Source organism: Prionailurus bengalensis, chromosome C1 (assembly GCF_016509475.1).
Source record: "Prionailurus bengalensis isolate Pbe53 chromosome C1, Fcat_Pben_1.1_paternal_pri, whole genome shotgun sequence".
Taxonomy (NCBI): domain Eukaryota; kingdom Metazoa; phylum Chordata; class Mammalia; order Carnivora; family Felidae; genus Prionailurus; species Prionailurus bengalensis.
Window position 1 is genome coordinate 16,003,924 of NC_057345.1, and position 24,563 is coordinate 16,028,486.

The 24,563-nt window shown below is 57.8% G+C and overlaps 1 protein-coding gene across 15 annotated transcripts in view; it reads right to left on the reverse strand.

Annotated features, from left to right (window-relative positions):
- Nucleotides 1–24,563, reverse strand: part of HSPG2 (heparan sulfate proteoglycan 2) — a 99,351-nt gene that overhangs the window by 30,537 nt on the left and 44,251 nt on the right. For 8 of the 15 annotated variants that reach the window (XM_043574024.1, XM_043574019.1, XM_043574033.1 and 5 more), the window contains 33 exons: nucleotides 24,436–24,555; nucleotides 22,575–22,706; nucleotides 22,273–22,417; nucleotides 22,027–22,178; nucleotides 21,785–21,931; nucleotides 19,235–19,398; nucleotides 18,757–18,936; nucleotides 18,461–18,657; nucleotides 18,219–18,366; nucleotides 17,450–17,577; nucleotides 16,633–16,719; nucleotides 16,485–16,543; nucleotides 16,262–16,329; nucleotides 15,248–15,409; nucleotides 14,958–15,134; nucleotides 14,625–14,804; nucleotides 14,415–14,533; nucleotides 13,676–13,787; nucleotides 13,389–13,502; nucleotides 13,178–13,305; nucleotides 12,739–12,825; nucleotides 12,242–12,291; nucleotides 11,824–11,918; nucleotides 11,366–11,506; nucleotides 10,757–10,948; nucleotides 5,493–5,585; nucleotides 5,073–5,153; nucleotides 4,633–4,863; nucleotides 2,345–2,458; nucleotides 1,666–1,793; nucleotides 1,454–1,540; nucleotides 412–470; nucleotides 58–225 (listed from right to left, as the gene is read on the reverse strand). In XM_043574024.1, coding sequence (XP_043429959.1) covers nucleotides 58–225; nucleotides 412–470; nucleotides 1,454–1,540; nucleotides 1,666–1,793; nucleotides 2,345–2,458; nucleotides 4,633–4,863; nucleotides 5,073–5,153; nucleotides 5,493–5,585; nucleotides 10,757–10,948; nucleotides 11,366–11,506; nucleotides 11,824–11,918; nucleotides 12,242–12,291; nucleotides 12,739–12,825; nucleotides 13,178–13,305; nucleotides 13,389–13,502; nucleotides 13,676–13,787; nucleotides 14,415–14,533; nucleotides 14,625–14,804; nucleotides 14,958–15,134; nucleotides 15,248–15,409; nucleotides 16,262–16,329; nucleotides 16,485–16,543; nucleotides 16,633–16,719; nucleotides 17,450–17,577; nucleotides 18,219–18,366; nucleotides 18,461–18,657; nucleotides 18,757–18,936; nucleotides 19,235–19,398; nucleotides 21,785–21,931; nucleotides 22,027–22,178; nucleotides 22,273–22,417; nucleotides 22,575–22,706; nucleotides 24,436–24,555 — 4,245 coding nt within the window. The remainder of the gene's footprint in view (nucleotides 1–57; nucleotides 226–411; nucleotides 471–1,453; nucleotides 1,541–1,665; nucleotides 1,794–2,344; nucleotides 2,459–4,632; nucleotides 4,864–5,072; nucleotides 5,154–5,492; nucleotides 5,586–10,756; nucleotides 10,949–11,365; nucleotides 11,507–11,823; nucleotides 11,919–12,241; nucleotides 12,292–12,738; nucleotides 12,826–13,177; nucleotides 13,306–13,388; nucleotides 13,503–13,675; nucleotides 13,788–14,414; nucleotides 14,534–14,624; nucleotides 14,805–14,957; nucleotides 15,135–15,247; nucleotides 15,410–16,261; nucleotides 16,330–16,484; nucleotides 16,544–16,632; nucleotides 16,720–17,449; nucleotides 17,578–18,218; nucleotides 18,367–18,460; nucleotides 18,658–18,756; nucleotides 18,937–19,234; nucleotides 19,399–21,784; nucleotides 21,932–22,026; nucleotides 22,179–22,272; nucleotides 22,418–22,574; nucleotides 22,707–24,435; nucleotides 24,556–24,563) is intronic. The other 7 variants (XM_043574027.1, XM_043574025.1, XM_043574023.1 and 4 more) reach the window with 3 other exon arrangements.

Below are 24,563 nucleotides of genomic sequence, written 5' to 3' on the forward strand. Positions count from 1 at the left end.
TGATTCCCCTCCCTCTGGGGTGGCTCATGGGGCTGAGGGGCCCGGGGTCATGGGTACCTTGATGTCGCTGCTGGGTGCTGCTAGGCAAGGGACGCCCATCCTCACGAGACCAGTAAAAGTAGTGGGGTGGGCTCCCACTGACCTGGCACCACAGGGAGTGGGAGCCACCTTGGGGTACTATGGTCCGAGCCGGATGCACCTGGACCACCAGTGGGGCTGCATCTGCTGGAGGAAGGACAGGAGAGGCCATTCAGGCAGGAGCTCCCAGCATGCAGCACTGTCTCAGGTATCTCTGTCTTCCCAAACCCTGGTGTGCCCCACCCTCAGCCCTGCCCCCCGGATGTAGTGACTCTCAAACTCCCTAGGCTCACTGCCTTCTCCATCACCCTGACCCGCCACGATCCCACTTACCTTGGGGCAGGCACCGGCCCCCCCGCACATTGGGGTTACCCACGTAGCCTGGGGCACATCTGTAAGGAGGAACAGACCCGCTCTGTCAGGCCCCAGGCCCCAGGGGACTCGGTGCCTCATGGTGGACTTGCAGAGCCAGAAGTCCAGCGGGGGTGGGCTCAGTGCCGGGTGAGGAGGCTCACAACTCTGGAAGGACTTTGGAGACCAAAGAGGCCTCAACACGGCCTCACTGAGCTAAGAACGGCGATGTTAGCAGATTGGACAACGGGGGTAATAAGGTCTTTAGTCTCCAGGGAAACATTCATTCAACAAGCATTTATTAAGCAACTACTACGCTAGCTTGTGGAATCGGGACAGTGAGCATGATGCAGCTCTCGCCCTTACAGACCTGGCTTGTCGGGAAACCAACGAGGAACTATGTAAACGAGAGAGACGCACATGAGGGGCACTAACCCAGGCCTGAGAGTCGAGAAGCTCCCCAGAGGACCGCACTACTGGCTTGTTATATTCCCTTGGAGCGGATTGTACTCCAGAGAACTCACCACTCTTCATAATTATGTGTTTGTATGATTACTTGCTGCCCCGTCTCCCATGACAGGTGGTAGACTCCCTAAGGGCTGAGACTGAATCTGTTTCGTTCACCCCTTTATCTCCAACACCTTGGCGCACTACATGGCACACAGTAGGTGCTCAAGAAAAACATGCTGAATGAGCGAATGAAGCTGAGCGTTGAAGGCTAAACAGGAGTCAGCGAGAAAGGGGAGGTCTGAGGGTGAAGAACGTTCCATGCAGAGGGAACAGCGTGTGCAAAGACCAGAACGTCAAGAAGTCAAGAGGTTAGGCCCAGCTATGGTAGATTCGGGTGTTAAAAGGGGAATGAGCTTGGGCTTGGCCCAAGGGCAACGGGGAATCTTGGAAGGGTTTTGGGCAGGGGAAAGATGTGATCCTGGCAGAGACCTTTCTGAGCAACACCCCCCCAGGACTCTCACCTAGGAGTCTACCATATGCCCCCTTCCTCCCCCCATCCTATTTGCAAACTTACTGCTCACAGTACTGGCCAGTGTAGCCGGGTTCACAGGCTGTGCATCGGTACCCGCCAGCTCCCAGGCTCTCACAGGTGCGGGAGAACCTGGGATGGGGGAGGCAGAAGTCAGGCCGGGGGACGCCCACCCTCCACCCGGTGCCCTCCACTTCTGCAGTGCCCTCCGCTCCCAAGTGGGAGTTCTTCCTTGGGCCCTGAACGGGGACACCCACATGTTCTCCGGGTTGGTCAGTGGGCAGGCGCAGGGCTGGCAGTCCTCAGGTGTCCCGGCAGTAGCATCTCCATAATAGCCAGGGGCACACAGCTCACAGAATTCCCCAGCGGCGTTGTGCTGGCAGTGCTGTGGGGCACAAGGATGTCAGCCACCCGCCATTTGGCAAAATCTACCCCAAACTGTACAGTTTTGTAATCCCTTGAGCTGGAAATTCTGTATCTGTGAGCCTATCTTAAATAATTGTAGAAGGGGCCTCTGGGTGGCTCCGTTGGGTAAGCATCCGACTCTTGATTTCGGCTCAGGTCATGATCTCATGATTTGTAGGTTCGAGACCTGAATGGGGCTCTGAGCTGGCTGTATAGAGTCTGCTTGGGATTCTCTCTCTCCCTCGCTCTCTCTGTTCCTCCCCCACTGGCTCGCTCTCTCTCTCTCTCTCTCCAAATCAATAAACTTAATAAAAAGAGGAGGATGTTATTCTACCATTCTGGCCATCCCACAATACCTACAGTGCCCACTGCTGGTTCAGGCACTTTGTCCCACAGTCCGTGCCCTGCCACCTTGCCCCTGGACCTAGGCCCACCTTACCAAGCCCACCCCTCCCTGCCTCCCAGGCAGCCCCGGTGCCCCACCCAGGCCCGGAGAAATTGACCCCTGACCCTGCCCTGTTTGCGTCTTACCGAGCAGGCCCCGGTCTCCGGGTGGCACAGGTCTGAGTGGCCGTTGCATTCACACAGCTCACAGTGGCCGAGGTAGAGTCCACTGCCAGTGCGTGTATAGCCTGGGGCACAGTCCTGGGGAGAGAGGAGGGCTGGTTTCTATCTCTAAAGTGGTCCCATCTGGAGCCAATAGACCAGAACCTTCTCTCTCCAGCCTCTCTCCACAATCTAGACTCCCATTGGCTCTTGGTTGGGAAATCCCAGGCCCGGCCCTCCTCCCCAGCATCCTCTCTTGGAACCTTCCTCCCTGTCTTTGTGCTCAGTTTCTCAACACTGTGGAAGCTGGGACAGTGTCTGTCCCCATCCTGCCTGGCATCTCCAGCCACTCTGAATCTACTGAAATCATAGTTCACCCTTAATGGAGGAGAACGCTTCTCCATTTCCCATTTTCGTTCCTGAAAATTCTTCTGGTAGGGTCTCTATTGAAAAACTGAACTCCTAGACGGAAAAACAAGGTTCAGGAGACCCAGATTTGGAATGAGCCCTTGGAGATCTTTACAACTACCTCACAGTCACTAAATAAAGTGAAAGAGGCAGGCATCTCACACACAATCGAGGATGTTTTTACACATTCTGAGTGAGTAATCATGGGTTTGGAAAACAAAGAGTTTCTATTCACTACCCCTCCTTTGAAACTTCTCCAGGCCCCTCCCGCCCCCCAACCATTTCAAAGGGATGTTTACAAATCTGTTTTGCTTCACTGCAGAAAGTGCGCACACAGGATTATTCTGCCCTCCCCAGGGCTTCTCCTTCAAAATGTGTTATTAAATTTGATAACTTCAAAGGAGGTGAAGTTCATATGTTTGGATTTGAAAGTCCGTGGCCATAGCAAAGGTGCACGAATGTAAAATTGCGGAGATGTGCATTTTGCACAGGGGAGTTCCTGCATCTGGGCGCTGGCTGTTCCCACACTTGACCTCCCTGCCGCCCACCTGGCATTGCAGCTCTGCCCCCTCCCCTTCCTTCATCCTCCCCCTTCCTCAGTTCCAAGTTCACTCATCCAGTGTTGACTGGCGGCCTGCCAATGTGTCTGGAAACTCAGTGGTGGACAGTCAGCTCAGGCGCTGCCCTCAGGGAGTTCACGGTCTCCAGCCAAACCCTCCGGATGCTCTTGGGTTCTCTGCAACGGCCAGCCCTCTGTTCCACCCCCAGTGCCCTCCCTGTAAATAGGGGTCCCTGTCTCTCCCCGACCTGTCTCATTCACCAGGGCAGAGAGGACTTTTCCGGACGCCCAGCACAGACCACAGCACTCCCTTCACAGCTTGGCATTCCCTACTGAGCGGAACCTCATTCCAGGCCTAAGGAAGTAGCCCCTGCCCCCTCAGCTTTCCAGGGTGACCCTTCTGCATCATGGACTATTTCCCCATACAGTCCTCCTTGTGAGCTGCCCAGAATCCTACCCTGCTCCGCACTGTTTACCTCTCCGAGGCATTTCTATGTTCTGCTTTGGCCCAGAAAAATATGTGTATCTGTATTGCCTCTCTGTCTCTAGGGGGCACCCTGGGAGCACGAGCTGGGTCTTAGTCTTGGGAGACCATAGTTGTATCCCCTTGGGAAAGCCACTTAGCCTTCAGAGCCTCTATTTAAAAAAATCTGTTAGGGGTGCCTGGGTGGCTCAGTCGGTTAAGCCTCCAACTTCGACTTTGGCTCAGGTTATGATCTCACAGTTCATGAGTTCGAGCCCCACATCAGGCTCTGTGCTGACAGCTCAGAGCCTGGAACCTGCTTCGGATTTTTATCTCCCTCTCTCTCTGCCCCTCCCCTGCTCACATTAGTGTCTCTCTCTCTCAAAAGTAAATAAATATTTTTTAAAAATCTGTTAAGAGGGGATAATTACACATCTTTCACGGGTGTTAGGAAGAATAAATCAGATACTGCATAGTACATTAAAGTTATGGCAGGGGCAACTGGGTAGCTCAGTTGGGCGTGCGACTCCTGATTTTGGCTCAGGTCATGATCTCACGGTTCATGAGTTCAAATCTGTGTAGGGCTCCAGGCCGGCAGTGTGGAGCCTGCTTGGGATTCTTTCTTTCCCTTTCTCTCTGACCCTCCCCCACGCGCTCTCTCTCTCTCTCTCTCTCTCTCAAAATAAACTTAAAAAAAAAAAAAAAGAAAGTTGCTATTCAGATGTAAGAAAGGCTTTTAAAAAATTAAAGTTATGGCAGTAACGACAGGCCACGGACATGGCAGTTGACCAGCTTGCTGACCAGCTGTACCAGAGCAGATGTGTCTGGGCTGGCCGCACTCACCTGGCATGACAAGCCAACATAGCCCGGGGGACAGCGGCATTCCTCCACCTCCATGGCCCGGGGTCCCTCTGAGGGCCCAGGCTGGGCGACCTCCAGGCTGACGGAGCTGATGCTGGCTGCCCGTGGCATCGAGGAGAACGTGGCCCGGACCAGGAGCTCATCCAGGTCGGCCAGCGCCATCAAGAGGTGCTCGCGCGTGGCCGGCTGCCCATCAGGCCGGCGCCAGAATTCCTGGGTTGGGGGGGACAACAGCAAGTGTGGGTGAGGGGTGTGAGGCCCCGTGTGCTAGTCCTGCAGCACCGCTACCCCATCCCCTGGCCTCCAGGCACTGGCCGAGGACCGTGAGGTGAGGATGGGGGATGAGCAAGGGAAGCACCGTCGAGGCCAGGCTCCAGAGCAGGGTGGGCAGTGGGGGAGGGTCAGACACAGTGTGATCTCACCTCTCGGAAAATGATCTCGAAGCTCTTCCTCTCTGGGCCCTGCGGCGCTGGCTGGGAGGCCACCAGCATGATGTTGTTGCCCTGGAGAGACACCGGCAGGATTGGGAGGGGAATCAAGGGGCCCTCGGGGACAGAGGAGTCCTCCACCAGTCCCGGCCTCTCCGTGACACCAGCCTCCAGTCTCTGATTGCCCAAGCTCATGTGCCCAAAGGAATCAGGTCCACGTTCACTGCCTCTTTCCCAGCAGCTGGGCCTCTGCCTGGCTAGTGTCTAACCTGACTGGGTGGGGGGCCATGGGCCTCGAGCCCCCAGCTCGTGCCAGGCCAGCTGAGCCCTGGGCCGATAGGACAAGGACACCGAGGGTGGCTGCTGGTTTCCACCCTCCCCTTCTGCCCGCCCACCTGGAAGCCACGTGCTCACCGTGATCTGGACGTCAGGGTCAGAGAGCGGACTGCCATGCGCCCCTGCCGTGTAGGAGAGGGTATATCGCAGCTTCCCGCCATAGGCCGCCACCTGCAAAGAGGCAAGCCCTGCAGTCACAGCCCAACTCTGCCTTCCTCCACGGTGCGTGTGACCCTACCGGTGAGTGGGCGGAGCTTCTCAAGGCTTTTCTGTACCTGCGCTGTCCCCTCCGTTCAACCGGAGGCCAGTGCGCTTGGCCCCTGGTTGCCAAGGAGACAGGCACCTGTCAGTTCCTTTGCTGTCTTGGACCTGCCGGTGGTGACCCTGAGCAGCCTCGACAGCTTAGCAAACAAGCTTCAAGTCCCTTTCCCTTTGAAGAAATTTCCCGAAAAGTAGACAGGGGTGCTGACGGTGATCATCACGAGCTTGCCCCAGAAGGTTTACAAGTTCCCGGCCGTGGGGGTAGGGCTGAGGGTGCGGCTTCAGAGGCCTTGTCCCTTGGGCAGGTGGTTTTTGTCTGCTTAGAATCCATTTCCCTGTTTTTTTTGCAAACTATGGCCCTGGTTTCCTTTAAAGGAAACTATGTCCTACGTGCGGGCCAGGTGGTTTGAGGGCAGACGTGAGCCAGGTCTGGCCAATGTGCATTTTCCACCATTCTCTTCCACTCTGTCGGGGATGGACACGTAAACCTGGCACTTCTGCTCCTTCCACGAACAGAGATACCCCCTTTACTGGTCAGATTGGAAGCCGGAGAATGATGCCAATGGAGATAAAAGTCCTAATGAGCCCCTGAACCCAGCCACGCCTGACACCAGCTTCCTCGGACTTTGTAGTTGTAGGAGCTGGCTGTACTTGGGTTTTCCATCGCTCACAACTGAGAGAGTCCTTAGGCTTCCTGCTGGGGGCTTTCACGTGGGCAGCCAAGGCCCCAGCTCTGTCCCAGGACTTTCCTTTCTCTCCTCTGCCACCACAGCAGATGTTCGGATCAATACCACACCGCATCAGGCCTAGCCCATCTGTTCATTTTTGTGTTCATTCAGTTGGTGAGCACTTATTCAACGCCTACTGACTACATGCTGGAATTGAGCTATACTGTCCTGAGGATGTTTTCCACAAGCTCAGGGTGAGGGAAGGAACTCTAAGGCATAACTGGATAACCATGAAACAACTTAGTTTCCTGCTTGCTTTGGATGCCAGCAGGTTCATCACTGCTTCCAGACCAAGCTGTAGGCGTGTGCAGCAGGGTGGCTCAGGGAGTCTGGTCAGGGAGCAGACTCTGAAGTCTAAGACTGGAGTTCAAGTCCAACTGTACTGGCGGGACAGCCCTGGACAAGGCAGCTAACCTGAGTCTTACTTTCCTCTTACGGAAATAGCAATAAAAATAATATGTACCTTGAAGGGTAGCACAAAGATTAAGTAACAAAGGCTCTGTAAAATACTGCCCTGAGCAGAGTGTCCCCAGAGTGCACGGCCTCCTTGCCCGCCAGCTCCTCAAACACCTGGCTGTGCTCTCGGCTTCGGCAGATCTTTCTTATCCCCATTCCCCCCAGATCATGCCAATTCCGTCCCAGCTGCCTCTCTGAATGCTATTTCATGGCATATTATGCATATTCTTAAGAGGCATTCTAAATAGTTTTTGGAACAAGACGGAGCTGACGTCAATCCTAACACTAATGCCAACGGTGATGATGACGTTGATGATGCTGGCGATGACAGGAACGACCAGGGCCAGGGTCGTCCTCTGCCCAGATACAACGCAGCACGCAGGAAGTGCTAAAATTATGCTTCCTGAAGGAACGAATGCAGAGCCAAGAGCTAGGTGAGTGAGCTGGATATGGGGTAAAGCCTCCTGGGTGAGACGGGTCCCCGCCAGGGCCTGTGGCCACTGATGGGACACCAGGCAAGTCCCTTCCCCTCTCCGGGCCTTGATCTACCTACCCATCTGTGTCATAAAGGACTTTGAAAAAGGGCTCTCGAATATTTTAGGTTTTGATGACACCCTGTTAACCCCCAGCTCCTTGTTACCTTGTTCCCCAGGAAGGCTTGGGGCAGCTGCCAATAATAGAGGCTCCCAGGAAGTAGAGAGAAGCCTTCGTAGGAGAGAGAGAACTAGGACAGAAGGACAGGCGATGAGAGCTGCTGGGGGGTCGGGGCTGGGGGATCCAGAGCACAGCTACAGTCCCAGCGGGGACACATTTGCACGCATGCACACGCACACACACACGCAAACCCTGGAGGGAAGGCTGGGGTGGGGGCTGTGGAGGGATAGAAGCCCCTAGCCCAAAGCTCAAGACCTAGCCCTGCTCTTGGGACAACTTGTGCCCCATCCCTGGATCCAGAGACCCCAACTGTTCTCACTGGGCGTGGTTGGGTTGGTGTCTCCTCACATCTGGTGTGTGCCTCTTGAGGACCCCACGATGACTTATGCAGCACACCAGAAAACATTTTGAAGTTGAGTAGGTATTTTAACATGTATTGGAAAATGTATTACCAGCGCAAATGAGCTGCTGTGTGATAGACTTAAAGGGAACTTTGAGGGGCGCCTGGCTGGCTCAGTCGGCGGAGCGGGCAACTCTTGATCTCGGGCTTGTGGGTTCGAGCCCCACGTTGGGTGTAAAGATTACTTAAAAATGTCTAAAAATAATAATAAAATCAAGGGAAATCTGAAGTAAATCATAGCCCAGGTAGTGTGCAGAAATGGCAGAATTTGTGAAGTTGGTTCACAAACAGCTAAAGTCTGGAAAACATGGTGGTGGTGGTGGGGTCTCTTGGCAGGTGCCTTGGCACATACCTGAGAGCCTGCTGAGGAAGGCGCAGAAGCTGAAGAGGAGGAGGAAGAAGGGGAGGAGGAGGAGGAGGAGGAGGAGGAGGAGGAAGAGGAGGAGGAGGAGGAGGAAGGGAGAGCTGCTTGTAGGGCAGCTGCAGGCTGGGGATGGAGCAAGAGCCCCGGGGCAGGGGGATGGGGGTGGGCAGCAAAGCTGGAAAGGAGCTGCCAGATCTCGGCATCCATCCGCCTCTGGGCCTCATCCACCTGGGGGACCGGGAGAGGGAGGACAGAGGAAAGGAGCAGAGAGGGACAGAAAAGACGCCGTGAGGCTCTGCCTCCCATCAGGCGGCAAGAGGCCCCACGAGCCACCTACTTCTGTGCTATCTGTTCACAAGTGCCTGACCTTCTGGCCCTCGCACCTGATGTCCTCTTGCTCCTCATGACCCTGGTGGGGCGATCCTGGGATGGGCCCAGATGACTATGGGCAGAAGCCCATACAGAAGACACCTCTCTGTCGAGCTCAGGTCCCCGGGGCACTTGTGGTAGGGGAGGCCATTCCTTGGGCCTCACTTACCATGCATGCCCATGGTGCCAGCCCAAGCCATTGATGGCTCTGGAATGTTTCCCATGGGCAACACTGGAGTGGACTGGGTGTTAGGCTGGGGCCTAGCTTGGGGAAAAATGGCCCAGGAAGGCCAGGGCCTCAGCTCAAGGCTCTTGCTTGAACTATACTCTCTGCTCTGCATGGGGCCCCAGATACAGCCTGTCCCAGCCAAGTGCTGAGTTACCTCCGATAGCCGCTGTGCCTGGCCCCTGCCCTCTGGGGGCCCCATGGTCCTCTCAGCTGTCACAGCTGCCCGCAACTGCTCCTCTGAGAGGGACGTGCGGTTCTGATGGGTGGAGGGCAGAGCCCAGCTCAGACCTCCCAGGGCCCCAGCACTGGAGCCCTGGGGAGTGTCCTCTCCCCGTGGATATGGTGGCCAGAAAGGCCCATGCTGACTGGGGAGGAAGACGCATACTCCGCCCTCCAGGCTGGCACCCGGGGGTTAGCGCCAGGCTGCTGAAGGGGCATACGCACACAGAGGGTTAGTGGAGGTTGCTCGGAAGGCAGTGCCAGGGTAACCCGGTGGGCTGGGTATAGTCATGTGGTTTAGCATCGAGTTAGTTTCCCTGCCACCTCGGCCACTGGCCACAGACAGCAGGCAGCAGGACCAGACCACAGAGCAGATGGGGCACAGGTCGACCCAGCTCCAATTCCTGGTACTGCAGGGCGGGGCCATCGGGCACCTGCCGGGGTTCATGCGGACCACATTTCCTCGGGCACTGGGCATTTCCCCATGCGGGACTGACGGCATCGGAAAACACCACGGCTGTGTCACATCCATTTCACACCACTCAGATCACGGGCCTACCTGGTGAGCCCGGCGCATCCGTGCAAAATACGCCTCCCTCTGTGGGGCGCCAGGAAACGCCAAAAGAGGGAGTAGAGAGAGAAGTCTGAGAACTGCGGGCAGGGCAGGGCAGTAGGGAGGAAGACAGGGAAGCCAGGAGTGGAAGAAGCGGAACCCAGAGAAGGGGGAAGGGACCGGAAGGTCAGCCTTGGGAGGAGCCTGGGATACTTGGGTCTGTCCAAGGAAGAAGGACATGGCAGCTTGGGCACTCCCCCTTCTGTGTCCCTGACCTCCCTGAGATCCTGCGTGAGGGGACACATCTGCTTGCTCACTGACCTCAGCCAGCAGGGGACCCCTGTACCAAGACCATCTTTCCTTGGGTGTCATTAGATGGCACTGACTCCTCGAGGAACACGTCTGGGCAGGCTGCTCTGCAGTCCGCCCCTAAGACCCTGCACCCCACGCCACCACCATCAGCATGACCATCACCACCCCAGCAAAACCATGGCTCATCTCTGACCAGTGTAGGATTCGAGGGAAGCCTCTGACCCGGAGCTGAATGCCAGCACTGCCACCTTCTGGGTGTCATCTCTGTTCCCTCGAAGGAAATGGGGCAGTACTGGCGATTTATGACACATCCAAGTGCTTGGAACAGTGCCCAGCACGGCGCGAGCTCCGTAAACGTGACTTACAATCAGAGTTAGTCTCATGCCTGACACCAAGCACAGAGCACCGCACAGATGAGGGAACTCTGAATAAGCAAAGGGATGACACTGAAACTGTCACATCTGTCCTTGAGTTTCTAGAGCCTCGCCTAGGACCTATTTGTTGCATGAAAGCTGAAAACCACTAACAGGAGAGTGCTTATGTGCCAGGCACGACTTCTCATCCTGCCAGCCAGCCTGGGGCTGAAGTTTATCAAAAGGCAGTCATCTGGGAAATGGCAGAACTGGGCTCAGGCCGAGGCCTATCTGACCCCAAAGGCTGCACGCTTAACCGCGGAGCGGCTGACGCCTGCCCTGAGGCCACCTTGTGCCTGAGCCCCACTGGCCCCAGGGCTCCGCAGGGGCTGGCTCAGAACCGGTGACTAGGGAGGGCCTGCCAGCCGTCCCTGCACATCACACCTTGTCTCCCTGGTACGCCTCCGGAAGCTGCCAGAAGAAGGACTCATGGCCAAGCTGGGCGAAGGTGCCGAAAGAGAGCTGGGCACCCTCAGGCACGGGCTCCACGGTGAAGCCTCCCGTCAGGCGGCTGTTCCGTTGCGGGTTCACCAGGGCAAAGCCTTGGAAGTCCCCAGGGGCAAAGCGGGTGGAGATCTGGCAGCAGAAAGAAGACGGGATGTCAGCTTGGGCGGGGGCTGGGCGAGGGCGGGGGGGCAGGGGCAGGCACCTCGGTTGGGGAGGGGTGTGGGAAGGCATTTGGGTGGGTTATGGGGGTTTCTGAGAGCAGGACTAGGACAGAAGCAGCGGCGGGAGTGGGGGGAGCGGGAAGGACACTCGGGAAAGGAAAGGGGTGCTGGGCTCAGTGCTGACACAGGCGATAATGGGGCCACGGGGAGGGTGTTAGGGTAGGGGCGAGTGTTAGGGTAGGGGCGAGGGTTGCTCGCATCTGTGCTTCTATGGCCAATAACCAGGGCACGGGGTGGGTGTCCTCACAGGCAGAGGGGACGCCGCCGGGCTGGGTTCCTGACTTGCCCCAGTGATGACTCAGAGGGCCTGTGCCCGGGCACTTACCAGGTGGCGGCTGTAGGAGGAGCTGGCACACTGCTGGGTGACACCCATGCAGAAGCAAGGCACGCAGCCGTCGGGGTTGCTGGCGCTCAGGTAGAAGTGGTGGGGCCGGCAGTGACTGCAGGTGAGGCCTTCCACCTGGGCCTGGGAGGACAGATGGAAGGGAGAGTGTGGGGAGACTGGGGGGGGGGTCTCCTGTACCTCCAGCAGCCTTTGAGGCCGGCCTCCCAGCCAGTTCTGGCAGTCCCGGGGAAGATCCCACAGCCCCCATGCCGAGGCCCGGCTCCCATCGGGTGCTGCCTGATTTCCCACCAGGCTCTGGGCAGCGGGGCAGAGGCGGTCCCTCAGGGGAAGGGTGGTGGGGGCTCGGGGACAGCCCCAAGGGTACAGTGAGAAGGAATGCCAGGCAACAAGTACGGCCGTGATGTCGGGCCTCACAGAGAGCAGGGGTTGGGACTGACCTTGCAATAGCACTGGCCAGCAGCGTCACACTGGCTACCGATGCTGCCCTTGGGGTCACAGCCACAGCCGATCGGCTCTGGCAGTTGGCCGTCTCCTGAGATGGAGGGAAGCCGCAGCTGGAGGCCCAAACCCGCCTCCACGCGCCCTCACTTCCCACCCTCTGGCCATCTCACTCACCACCAAGAGAGGGAGAGAGTGTTAATTTCTGAACACCCACCATATGTAGGCATCATAGGCATTTATACCAGCCCTCTGGAGTGGGTGGGCTTTTTACTATGCCCATTTTACAGATCAAGAAGCTGAGGCTCAGAAAAAGTCACTTGCCCCAAGTCGAAGGAGAACAAAGGCTCTGTCCTAGCTCCACCCCTGGGGGAGACAGGGTAGCCCGACCCCAAAGGCCTCCCCAACCCTACTCACTTTGGCACGGCTGGCCCTGGCTGGGGTTGCCATAGTAACCTGGGGCACACCTAGGGAGAAAGCATTAGAGGAAGGGAGGGCAGAACCACAGAATCCTGGAGAGCCTGCTGTGAGCCCAGGACTGTGCCGGGGGCCCTGTGTCGGACTCAGAGTGGAACCAGACCTCATGGTGTTGGAAGGAATCAGCCTAACTCACCCATGTTATAGACAGGGAAACAGGTGGGACAAGAAGAGCAGGGACATGCCCTAGGCCACAGAGCCAGTGAGTGAGCATCATCAGGCCTTGAACCCAGGACCTTTAGCAAGAACGAGGGGCTTTCTGGGAAGTCGCTGGCCTGGCTGGGGTAGGGGGTGCTGGCGGTTGGAGGTGAACTGCAGGCCTAGATCACACAGGGAGGAGAGCTGGTGGTCTCCTGGGGGCCTGTGCGAGGGGACAGCGGGAGGCTTCTGGGGCAGCCCTCTTGCACCGTCCCCCTCCTGCCCACCACCCGCCTCACCTCTCACAGTGACGCCCGCTGTGGCCTGGGGAGCACGCATCACAGGTGGGGTGGCCGTCCGTGTCCAGAAAGCAAGTATGGGTAGCCCTGACGGTGTGGGGGGCAAACAGTTAGGTCAGCAGCCCTTCCTTGAGGACCAGGGCAGCAGGGAGAGGAAGAGTGGGCGTGTGAACCATGTGCCAGGCACCGCGCTAAGGGTTCTCAGCCACCTCTCACACGAGTGGTCAAGGTGGGGTGTATCGTTGTATTATCCCCATCTCACAGACAGGGAAGCTGAGGCCCAGAGAGGGAAACGTAGCTTATACAAAGTGACACACTGAGGAAGTGGCAAGGCCAGGATCTAACCGCTGCCTCTCAGGAGGGCCCGGGAGGAAGGGAGTCCGGAAGGGGGCAATGGACATTTCAGGAAAGGGCAGGTACAGGCGGGAAATGGACGCACTGGCCACCAGCGGGGGCTCCGTAGCATGGGCACGGCTGGCAGTCCTGTGGCGTCCCCCGCTGGGCGTCCCCATAGTATCCTGGTTGGCACCGCTCGCACTGAGGGCCCTCCGTGTGGTGTTGGCAGCCCTGGAGAGGCAAAGCGTGGGCTGAGGCTGAGCCCCTGGAGGCCGCAGACCCCCGGGGTAGGCAGGAAGGAGGGCGGGACTCACCTGGCAGGCACCTGTTTCGGGCTCACAGATCTCCGAGTGGCCGTGGCAGCTGCAACGTTCACAGGTGCCCAGGTAGAGTCCGCTGGGCATGCGTGTGTAGCCCGTGTCACAGTCCTGGGGGCAAGAAGCCGGCAGTGGGAGGGGAGTCCTCGGCACCACCCATTCAGGGCAGCGCCCACTGAGTGTGGTGGGGCTGGGGGGGGGGGGGCCTGGGGAGGAAGGGAGAGCTAAAGGAGGAGGAGCCAGGAAGCACCAAGGAGGACAAGGAGGTGGAGCCTGGCGCTCACCTGGCAGGATGGGCCGCGGTACCCGGGTGGGCAGGTACACTGTTCTACTTCCAGCGCGGGGTCCTGGCCGGTGCCCTCAGGCACAGCCACGTCCATGCTGATACCAGAGACCCTGGAAATGACAAGACCCGCTATAAGTGAGCACACATTCTGTGCCAGGCATGCCCGGAGTCCCGAGTGGGATCATGTCGATTACAACCCTCCCAACAGCCCTGCTGCTGATGTTGTTGGGGCCCCGTCTGGATCCCCAGCTGGGTGTCCATCCCCCAGCTGGTGCAAGAGCTGTGGCGGATGGCTTCTACCTGCGACCTTCTCCAGAGAATGAGCCTTCCTTTCCTGGATCGAACATACCACCCTGCTCCCCCAGGGTGACCAATGACAGGTGGACCTAGGGTACAAAAGCCCCTTTGCCTCAAAGCAGAATGGCTCTGCAGAGCTCCCGGCGGGGTGAGGCTGAGGCTAGTTTTCATCTGAAACCACTTCCTGGCCTGGCCGCTTCCTTTCCTTCGTCTGTCTGCCGTCCCCTCTGCCTCCCTCCCAGGTTTTCACTGTGAATCGTGTGCACTCCAATCTCCATCTCAGGTTTGGCTTCTAAGGAATCCAACCTGAGAACGAGCCCCATGAGAGAGTCGCTGTTATAATTTCCATTTTACAGATGGGGAAACTGAGGCACAAAAGGCCACCCAGCCTGTATGTGGTAGAGCTGGCCCCTCTGTCCTCCAGCCCTGGCCCCACACACCTGCTCTCAGCTGGCCGCTGGCTGAAGGACGCCTGGATCAGGAGGGTGTCGATGCCCGCCAGGGCCATCAGCAGGTGTTCCCGTGTGGCCGGCTGCCCATCAGGCCGTTGCCACGCTTGCTGCCAAGGAAAGGACACGTGTGCTGCAAGCCCTGACATCTCGGGGTATCGACGCCCCTCCCCACACAAGGCTTCAGGGAGCGCTGCTCACCTCCCGGAAGGGCACCGTGAAGGTGCTGGGCTGGCCGGGGCTGGGCTGCTGGGAAGTGTGATGCTCTAAGACGATGCCATTGCCCTGCAATACAACCATCGGCTGCCCGTGCAGAGGTGTGGAGCCAGGCTGGGGCCGCTGGGTCACCGTGAAGCGCAGCTCTCCCCCATAGGAGGTCACCTGGGACACAAGGGGGACAGGTGCTCAGCCGAGGCCCCGCAGTCCTGACATGCCGCTGCTCCAGCCGCGTCTCCCACCTTTCCTCCAAGGGCACCAGGACATTCTTGCTTCCAAGCCTGGAATTCCTTTTCTCTTCCTCCCCCCGCTGCCCACCTTGTCCCCGCGAAAGCGTGAGGGGAGGCTCCAGAAGTAGGGTCCGGAGAGGAGGTTGTGGAAGGAGGAGAAGACCAGTTCTCCGGATGTGGGTGATGAGATGCCCTCGCTGGTGGTGTGGGTGCCTGCGGCGTTGGTCAGGCTGAACTGAGTGGGCTCCTCGGAAGCCCCACGCACCTGGGAGGGGGAGAAGAGGCCGGAACGGGGGCTGAGGTCTGGGACCGGCACGTGGCCCACCCTGGACTCAGCAGACCCACCGGTCTCCCTGCCCAGCCACCCTGCGTAGGTACCTGGGCGCGGCTCCAGGAGGAGCTGGTGCACTGGCGACTGACGCCCATGCAGAAGCACTTGAGGCAGCCGTCAGGGTTGCGGGCACTCAGGTGGAAAGAGCCGGCGACACACTCATTGCACAGACGCCCCACCACGTTGTTCTGCAGGCACAGAGCTGGGAGCTGCAGGACGGCCCACGGGAGGGGCTGCCTGGAGCTTCCAGCCTAATCTGCCCACATTCTAAAGGGGACCCGAGGCTGGGAGAGCCGTGGAAACAGCACAGGTAAGCAGGGCTGCCACCATGTGAACCATGATTCTCAGTTAATGGGAGCGTATGCAACCAATCTTTTTTCCCTTTTCTTTTTGGGTGCTAGGGGGCTCACAAATCCATTTAGGTTTGAAATACAGCAACCTGGTTAAAACTGTCACTGCTGCTCTTTATGGAGTGTTTCATGCACTGTGCTAGTTCCTGTGCAACCATCATCTCATTTAATCCTTCTAAGTACTTTGAGAATTATGTGATACCTCCATGCTTCACACGAGGAAACGGAGGCTCAGAAACGGGAAATGATCTACGCAAGGTCACTCAGCTTGCTAATCTCTTCTGGGACTTAAGATCAGGAGTGCTTAACTCCAAAGTCTGTCCAGCTCTTCTTTCCATTGACACTCGATTCTCCCGGTCTTAATGCAAATAATGTCCCTCCTCTGAGCCTCCATTTGCTCATCTGTAAATTGGGGATGCTAATACCCCTATCGTCATGTCAGTGTGAGAATGCAAAAACAAACACAGATACAACAGTCACATGAAGAAGGACTGGCAAAGGATCCGGGACTTGAACCCAGGTTACCCGACTCTCCAGCCAAGGCTCCTTCCTGATGCCAGCCCACCTCTCACGAGGGGAAGACTTGTCAGCGAGGCGATCAGCCTCTGGCTAGGCCACCCCCCAGCAGCCAAGGGGCTGTGGGGGCCACCCCCCTCCCAGCTGGGTGCCCGCCGGAGTCCCCTGGGGTGGGGGAGGGGAGGGCACGCGTACCTTACAGCGGCAGGCCTCCCCAGAGCTCCCCATGCTGCCTCGCTCGTCACAGCGCACCATCTCCTGGTCTGGAAGCACGAAGTGGGTGTTGGCAAGGCAGGTGGGAATGGGATGGACCCAGTCTGGCCAGGCAGGTGGCAGAGTGGGATGCCTCCCCGGGGATCACGGGGTTTGGGCTGGTGGGCAGCCTGGGGGAGTGCCAGGGGATGGCTGTGATACTCACTGGTGGGCCTGCACTTCCCGCCTGGCTGGATGGGGTTGCCCTCATATCCAGGGGCACAGCTGGTGGAGGGAGGGAGGGTCCTCAGTGGCACTTCTATGTTCCCACCCCGTACAGCCTGCTCCCCCGGTCCCGGTCGGCTCTCCCTCACCTCTCACAGCGGCGGCCCGTGTAGCCTGGGGCACATGCATCACATGTGGCTTGGCCATCCGTGTCCAGGAAGCAGGTGTCTGAGAACCTGTGGGTATCCAGTGGCAGGACATGGGGCAGGGCTGCAACAATGGGCTGGGGTTGACACTCCCACCCCAAGAAATGATTGCTGCCCACACGGCACAGTATGCCATGAGACGTGATGTCGTCTCCCTGCCCACCATTTCCCTGCCTGTTTAATTTTTTTCTTTTCTTTTTTTTTTTTTTTTTAGCGTTTATGTATTTTTGAGAGACAGAGAAACAGAGCATGAGCAGGGGAGGAGCAGAGAGAGGGGGAGACACAGAACCCAAAGCAGGCTCCAGGCTCCGAGCTGTCAGCACAGAACCCGATGCGGGGCTTGAACCCACGAACCTTGAGATCATGACCTGAGCGGAAGTCAGCCGCTTAGCTGACGAAGCCACCCAGGCGCCCCTAGATTTTTAAAAATTTTTTATTTTTACGTCATCTCTACACCTAACACGGGGCTTGAACGTACAACCCTCGGATCAAGACTCACATGCTCTACCGACTGAGCCACCTAGGCGCCCTGTCCACCTATTCTCGATCTGCAGCCTCATAGCGATACTAGAAAGACAGATGGGCCCATAATACAGGGAAGGAAGCTGAGGCCCAGAGAGGTCAAGGGGCATGGAAGGAGTCAGTGACGAGGTGAGGATTTGAACCCGGGTATCCCACCTCCCCGCCCAGAATATGCCCCTGGCCTGCTGTACTGCCCACTCCCCCCACCATATCTGCCCCACCCCGAGCTGGGTCTGACCTGCGGGAGGCGTCAATGTATGGGCAAGGGCAGGGTCGGCAGGCAGTGGCTGTGGCCTTTGTGGCGTCCCCGAAGAAACCAGCCTTGCACTTGTCGCACTGTGGCCCCTCGGTGTTGTGCTGGCAATTCTGGGAGGAAGGGGAAGAAGTGGTTCAGGTTCTACAGAGCAGTCCCTCTGCCCCACACTGGATTCTGAGGGTCGCCCTTTGAGGCTGGCCTCGCCTCCTCCATCGTGCTGGAGCATCCAGCATGCATCCTCATGGGGAATTCATCACTTCACATGGGCAGCCTGTTCCATAGAAGGTTCTAAACGCCTGCTTTATACTGACCTAAATCCGCCTCCCTCTTCTAATCTGCACCCACTGGCTATTTCAACCCTCTGGAATCGGTTTCTTCTATCTTACGGGCCTCCTGAGGAATTTGAAGATGGTAGCTTGAGCCTTGTCTTCGGTCAGCTCCAAAATCCCAGCCCCCTCCACTCTTCCTTAGAAATTCATATGATTTCCAGGCTTCTTCCCCTTAGGGCTGCCCTGCTAAGGATGATCTTTAACACAGTACTCTCCAGGAATGCTCTGAGCAGGGTGGAAGAGAGTAGGACTTTCACCTCCCTTATCTGGACATTTTATCTCTGTTAATGCTAGCAGCCAGGACAGCCATTCTAGAGGCTCATGCTAAGCTTACGGGCACAAGAAGGCTTCAGCTTGGGCCTCCCGCCTCTCTATGCTCCCGGGCCCTAGCCAGCGTCCGAGGCTCAACTGGCCCCACTCACCAGGCAGTGGCCATACACAGGGTCACAAGAGCTGGCATGCCCATTGCAGTTGCAGCCAGAGCAGGTGCCCAGGTAGGGCCCACCAGGCACCCGGGTGAAATGGGCATCACAGCTCTCGCAGGATAAGCCAGAGTAGCCAATGGGGCATCTGTGGGGACAGGACCAAGAGAGTGGTTACAGGAACCGTGAGGGCCCTGCTGTTTCCCCCCTATCCTGGCTGGGGACTCCGCCAGCTCAGGCACCTGCACTCCTCCACGCTGTGGGCCCGGCCGTGGCTGGTGGCGTGGCTGACGGTGGTATCCATGGCAATGTCACTCAGTCCCACGCTGGCCATCTTGGCGTTGTACACTGTTTGGATGAGCACAGCCTCCAGGCTCTGCAGCACCTGCAACATCTCGGCCCGCTGCACTGGCCGGCCAGACTCATGGACCCAGTGCTCCTAGATATGAACAGAGGTGCGTGGGGGGCATCACGCATTAGCACCTGCCCAGCCTGCGGCCCCTTCACGCCCAGCCCTGAGAGCTCGGGCACCACCTACCTCCGAGAACTGAACCTGGCGCTGGTTCAGCGTGCCAGGCTGGGTGGGCACGTGCCCTCGGGAGAGGAGGCGATATCCGGCTCCCACGAGGACCACGTCTGGCCGCTGCACTGGCTCCAGCATGCCTCGGGCCAGCTCATAGCGCACCTTGTAGCGCAGGGAGCCACCGTAGGAGTCCACCTGGCCGATACAGGGCCCGTCAGGGCAGGGAAGGGGGCACACCTGATGCCTGCCGCGTGTCCAATCACCCCTTCCTCCGCCCCTCCGTGTCTAGTGCTCGCCGTATGCCTGGCACAGAGCTGGGCACAGGGAGGCAGAGCTGGGTGGGGCTTGGCTCTGCCTTTGGGACGCTCGGTCTCCAGAGCTGAGTCTGTCCTGCTGCCCACCGGCTTCAGAGGTAGCGGAGCCCAGGCAGGTTGTGGGCCTGTGAGGGGGGCTTGGCCCTTTCCCCACCCGGAGCAGCAGGCCGGTCCCTCACCTTGTTGCCCAGGAACTGCTCGGGCAGAGCCCAGAAAGAGTCATGCACCAGGAAGCGTCGGGACAGGTCGACCAGCTGGAACTCCTGCACAGCGGGGTCGATCTGCAGCTGGGTGGAGGAGAGGGGCGGCATGCCGGGCTGTGCAGGCATCGTTACGTTCACGCCTGCGGGCGGCAAGAGGGAGGGCTGAGGGCTGCAGCACATGCCTGCCAGAGATACCCACCCTGAAAGGCAGTTAGCCAGAAAGACGGGAAGGTTCTGGGAGAAAGCTGATTTAAAGAGAACTTCGGTCTCTTTCGCCAAGTTAAAAATGTTTTTCTCTTCCCTACAGTTTTGGAGCAGTGCTTCCTAAAGCGTGCTCTGGGGAAAGTCAGTGCTGAAGAATGACAGCTGGGAACGACAGGGTCAGAAAAAGGTCAAGGGAATGGATTCTTTGTAGCAGGACTTCTCAGAGCCTTTGGTTTTGAGGACAGATCCGTGGACAGTCAGCGTTGGAACGGCCCTCAGGGGGCAGTAGAGAGTTACCCCGGGGGCTGAAGAACAGATGCCAAGTCCTGGTTCAACCACCCTCCCCAGATGTAGGAGTTTGAAAAAAGGCCTCAGTTTCCTTATGTGTAAAATGGACACAATACTGGTTTGCTTCATAAGGTTATTAGGAAGAGAAACTGAGCAAATTGATATGAAATGCTTATAAAACAGAGTGTGACACAAAAGAAGCACTCAAAAACAATTAGCTGTTGTTATTGTTACTATTATGATGGGTCATCTAGTCCAATTGCCCCCCTGCCCCCCCCCCCACGTGCGATTTCTCTCTACAGCATCCTTCCAGATCTCTAGTGCAGCACTAACTATCCAAGAGAAATTTTTGTGAGGACAGAAATGTTCTACACTTGTATTCTCCAATATGGTACATTGTGGGCACTTGAAATGTGGCGAGTGTGGCCGAGAAAGTGAATTAATTAATTTTAATTTAAAGAGCCACACGTTGTTAGCGACTACCACATTGAGCAGCTCTAATGGATGGGGGGCTCATTACCTCCAAAGGCAGTCCCTCCCAACCCTGGACAGTTCTGACTCTTAGAAATTCCTTCCTTGTGGGGCGCCTGGGTGGCGCAGTCGGTCAGGCGTCCGACTTCGGCTCAGGTCATGATCTCACGGTCTGTGAGTTCGAGCCCCGCGTCGGGCTCTGTGCTGACAGCTCGGAGCCTGGAGCCTGCTTCGGATTCTGGGTCTCCCTCTCTCTCTGCCCTTCCCCCACCCACGCTCTGTCTCCTCTCTCTCTATCAGACAATGAATAAACGTTAAAAAAAAAATTTTTAAAAAAAGAAAAGAAATTCCTTCCTTGTGCTAAGTCTACATCTGTCTGGAAGTAGCTTCTCCCCTCGATCGTAAATGAAATCCCTGTACCCATGGATGAATCCAGACCCTCACCTGCAGAATGACCATACATAGCCCTCAGGACCAGGCCACATTTCCCCCGGCCTGCTTTCCTCTCTCCCTTCCAGGGATGTTTTCAGAGCTCCTGCCCCCTAGTCACCATCCACGCACAGGCCGACCTGCTCACGCTGGAATCCCTGCCCACCCTGACCATTCTGATTCCAGTCAGACAGGCCTGGGTTCCGGTTCTCCTCTAAACAGCTGTGTGTAACCCTAGGGAGGTCCCACCGTCTCTCAGAGGACCTCAGGGTCCTCATCTTAGGAGAGTAAGAACAGCTCTGACCACGCAAGGGCTAGTGGCTGTCCAATGACTGTCAAGCCACAGCACTGACCGAGTGCTTACTAGGTGGGCATCTAAGCCCCTCCTTGCATTTAATCCTTTGTGATTCATGATATGGGAGGCAGCCTGATGTCAGGAGGTAAATGAGGGCTGGGACTTGAACCCAGGTCCTTGTGATTTCTGGGCCCGGGCCATTCTGCCAGAGAGAACACAGGCCAACTGCGTTCCTGCCTTTATGTTTGGGAAAACAGGCCTAGAGAAGCCAGCAGTCACACAGACAGTAATTGGAGCAGCTGGAGGTCAGCCCCAGGCTAAGAAGATGCCCAAGCCTGGTTCTTCGGCTCTGGGGACACTGGCACCTCTCAGTCTCTCAGGATGAGGATGATGAGGATGGTGACGATGACACCAGGGCACATGGACGGGGCACTGACCATGGATGAGCATGGCTTATCTGTATTAACCCGTTAAGTCCTTACAGCAACGCGGGGCAGACAGTTCTTATTTTATCCCCATTTCGTAGATGAGAACGTTGAGGCAAGAGAAAGCAACTTGACCACGGGCACACAGCTCGTAAGGGAGTATCAGAATTTAAACAAGGAATCTGGCCCCAGAGCCCATCCTCTTCATAACCCAAAGCGGGCAGACGTCAAGTGTGGGTGTGGCTTTTCCTAAAACGTTTGCTTTCCCTCAAGTGCTGTTCTTACAGGGCTCAGCCTTTCTTCAGAGACCCTGCGCCCCTCCGTGAACCCGGCCCCATCTGCCCGCACGTGCTGTGCTCCCACATCTGCCCTCTTGCCTCCCCCCCAAGCCCGCCTGCCCGCCCGCCAACGCACCCTTGAAGTCATCGGGCTGGTCAAAGCGGAGCCGGATCTGGTCTCGGAAGCGGCGGCTGCTCTGGCAAATGCTGGTGACCCCAAAGCAGAAGCAGGGCAGGCAGGAGGCGCTGGGCTCCAGGGAGAAGTGCCCGTCGGGGCAGGGCCCTGCCGGGTGGCACGGGAATGGGCTGCGGCTGGTCACCAGCAAGCAGCCCTGGCCCCACCAGCCCCCCCAGGGCCCGTGTGCCCGCTGGCCGTACCTCGCTTTGGAATGAGCTCCAGGACCCCGTCGGGAATGCCGAACACCATGCCCCGGGCATTCATGGCCTCACAGGTATAGGCGCCCTGGTCTGCCTCCTTCACATCACGGATGGTCAGTGTGCCACGGCCTCCTTCGCTGGTCACTGTCACCCTGGAGGGCCCCGAGACAGAGGTGGGGTCAGGCCGGGGCCACTGGCCCAGCGCCCCCCCACATCTCCAGCGCCTGCCCGGGCTCAGAGCCATACCTGGGATGAGAGGGGATGTGGCCCCAGTTAAGCCTCCAGTTGATGATGGGGGTGGGGACGCCAATGGCCACACAGGTGAAGGTCACTGTCTGGCCCCGGGAAGCCTGGATGGACTCCTGGGGAGGGGTCACCACCTGTGGGGGCACTGGGGAGACCAGAGCAGTAGTGAGGGGTATGAAGGGCACAGGGAGGAGGAGTGGGGGAGGAGAGAAGGGCTGAGACTGTGGACGGCGGGCGCTGGGGCCGGTGGTTCGCCAACACCCCCCCGCCCCCCACGGTTCCACCCCCCTGCCCCTGCTCACTGCAGCCAAATTCATCACTGCGGTCGGGACAGTCACTCTCCTCATCACAGTGGAAGCTGGCTGGGATGCACGTGTTTGTGGAGACACAGCGGAACTGCGTGGGCCCGCACACATCCTCGGGGCGCTTGGCAGCTAGGGGACAGAGCCAGGGGGTGTGGGCAGCAGACCCCGCCCTCAGGGGGGGACCACTCCCACTCCCTACCTGCCCACCTTCCCTGGTGTCCCCAGGATCACTCCCTCATCTCATCCTCGTGACACACAGCTGCCCTGACACTGCCCACCGTCACTAGTCGGCCATCAAATGGCTCATCACGGTTCCCTGTCCTCACCACTCACTCCACCTGCGTTCCCCCAAACAGAGACATACCTGGCACGTTAGAGTCATTCAGCAACTCCCACATCCAGCCACCCTCACAAGCACAAGACCTCTGTCAAAGGCACAGGCAAAGTGGCCGGATCCCCAGACACCAGGTGAGACCTGGTGCAGTTCTATCAGAAAGGCGTGGCAAGGGACCCTGCCACAGCCCGAACCTCACTGCTCTGTCCCCTCTGACTGGCCCAGGGTGGCCCCTGACCTGAGGCGGCCACCTGTGGACTGGCCAGAGGCCTGAAGTCGGCCTGGCACCAGGGCTGGGCCCGAGGCATCTGTAGTAGGGGGCGACTGACACTCTTCCTCAGGGAGACTGACCTTAAGATAGACACACGGACGGGGACAGAGAAGGCAGAGTGGCGTAGGAGAGGAGGCCACACATCTGCCGAGAAGGAAGTGAGAGAAGACCAGGAGGCAGCTATCTACCGACCTGGGGGTTTCTGTCCCAACGCCCTCTGAGCCCCCAAGGCCACTTAGCTTTCACGTTCTCTGTTCGGGGCTCTGACAACCAGGACTTGGTCTCCTGGGACTTTTCCCCAGATGAGAAGTGCTTTTCAACTAACGCCCTCAATTACTTCTCTTTCCCCAGGGGCTGTCTCGTCAGACAAGCTTCGAGCCACAGGAAGGACATCCTAACAAGTGGCCCGCTGCCGCTTCTTTCCAGCGTGGACCGTGAGGCAGGGAAGGTAGAGAGGAAGGCGAGGAGCTACCAGTGGACAGGACCGTAGGAATGTCAACATGTGATCCGGGATCACAGAGAAATGGTTTGAAGATTATCGTCAATCTCAGACTAACAATCTCCAGCAGGACAGGACGCTCAGATGCTACCCGATAGGGTGTTTGTCTCTCCAGCCTCACCCATCAGCTGTTATAATGTCCTTAACATTGACTAGGTGGATGGACGTCAGCCGGGTGGATAGTTGGGTGTCCGACAGTTGGTTGGACGGATGGATAAGAGAAAGGAAGGATGTTGGGTTGACGGGCGGACAGGTGGATGAAGAGCTATGAGAACAGGCAGCCGAAGGGACAGACAGCTGGGGGAATGGATGGATGGACCAATGAACGATGGATGGATGGCTGAATGGGGAGATGACAGAGAGCTGGGCAGATGGATGTCCAAAAAACTCAGAACTAGCTCTATGTGAAGAACCCCTATACTTGTCCGGGAAAGGCTTTGACTCCCTCACCTGCCAAGAGTCCGATCATCAGGGGACATTGGGGTATGAAGCCCTCTCAGCCACTTGTCTGACCTATACCCAAGCATAAATAACCAAGAGAAGATTAATGGTACTGAACTAAAGAAAAGAAACAAGGAGCCATCAGCCACAGGCAGTCTGGCCGCAGTGATTCCCTACCAAGTTCAGCTCAGAGCCGAGACGCCTCACTGCTGGGGTCAGAGAGAGAAAGGCCCTCCAGTCTGTCCCCAGGGCCTTCACACTCAGCCAGAGAGAGCAGGGGGAATAGGGCCCGGATGGACCCCGGGACACTCACGGCAGTTGGCCTCATCGGTGCGGTCCTCGCAGTCAAAGTCGCCGTCACAGTGCCACAGCTTCAGGGCGCAGTGCCCGTTCCCACAGGCGAACTCATTGGGCTCGCATGGCGGGGGGGGACCTGGGGGA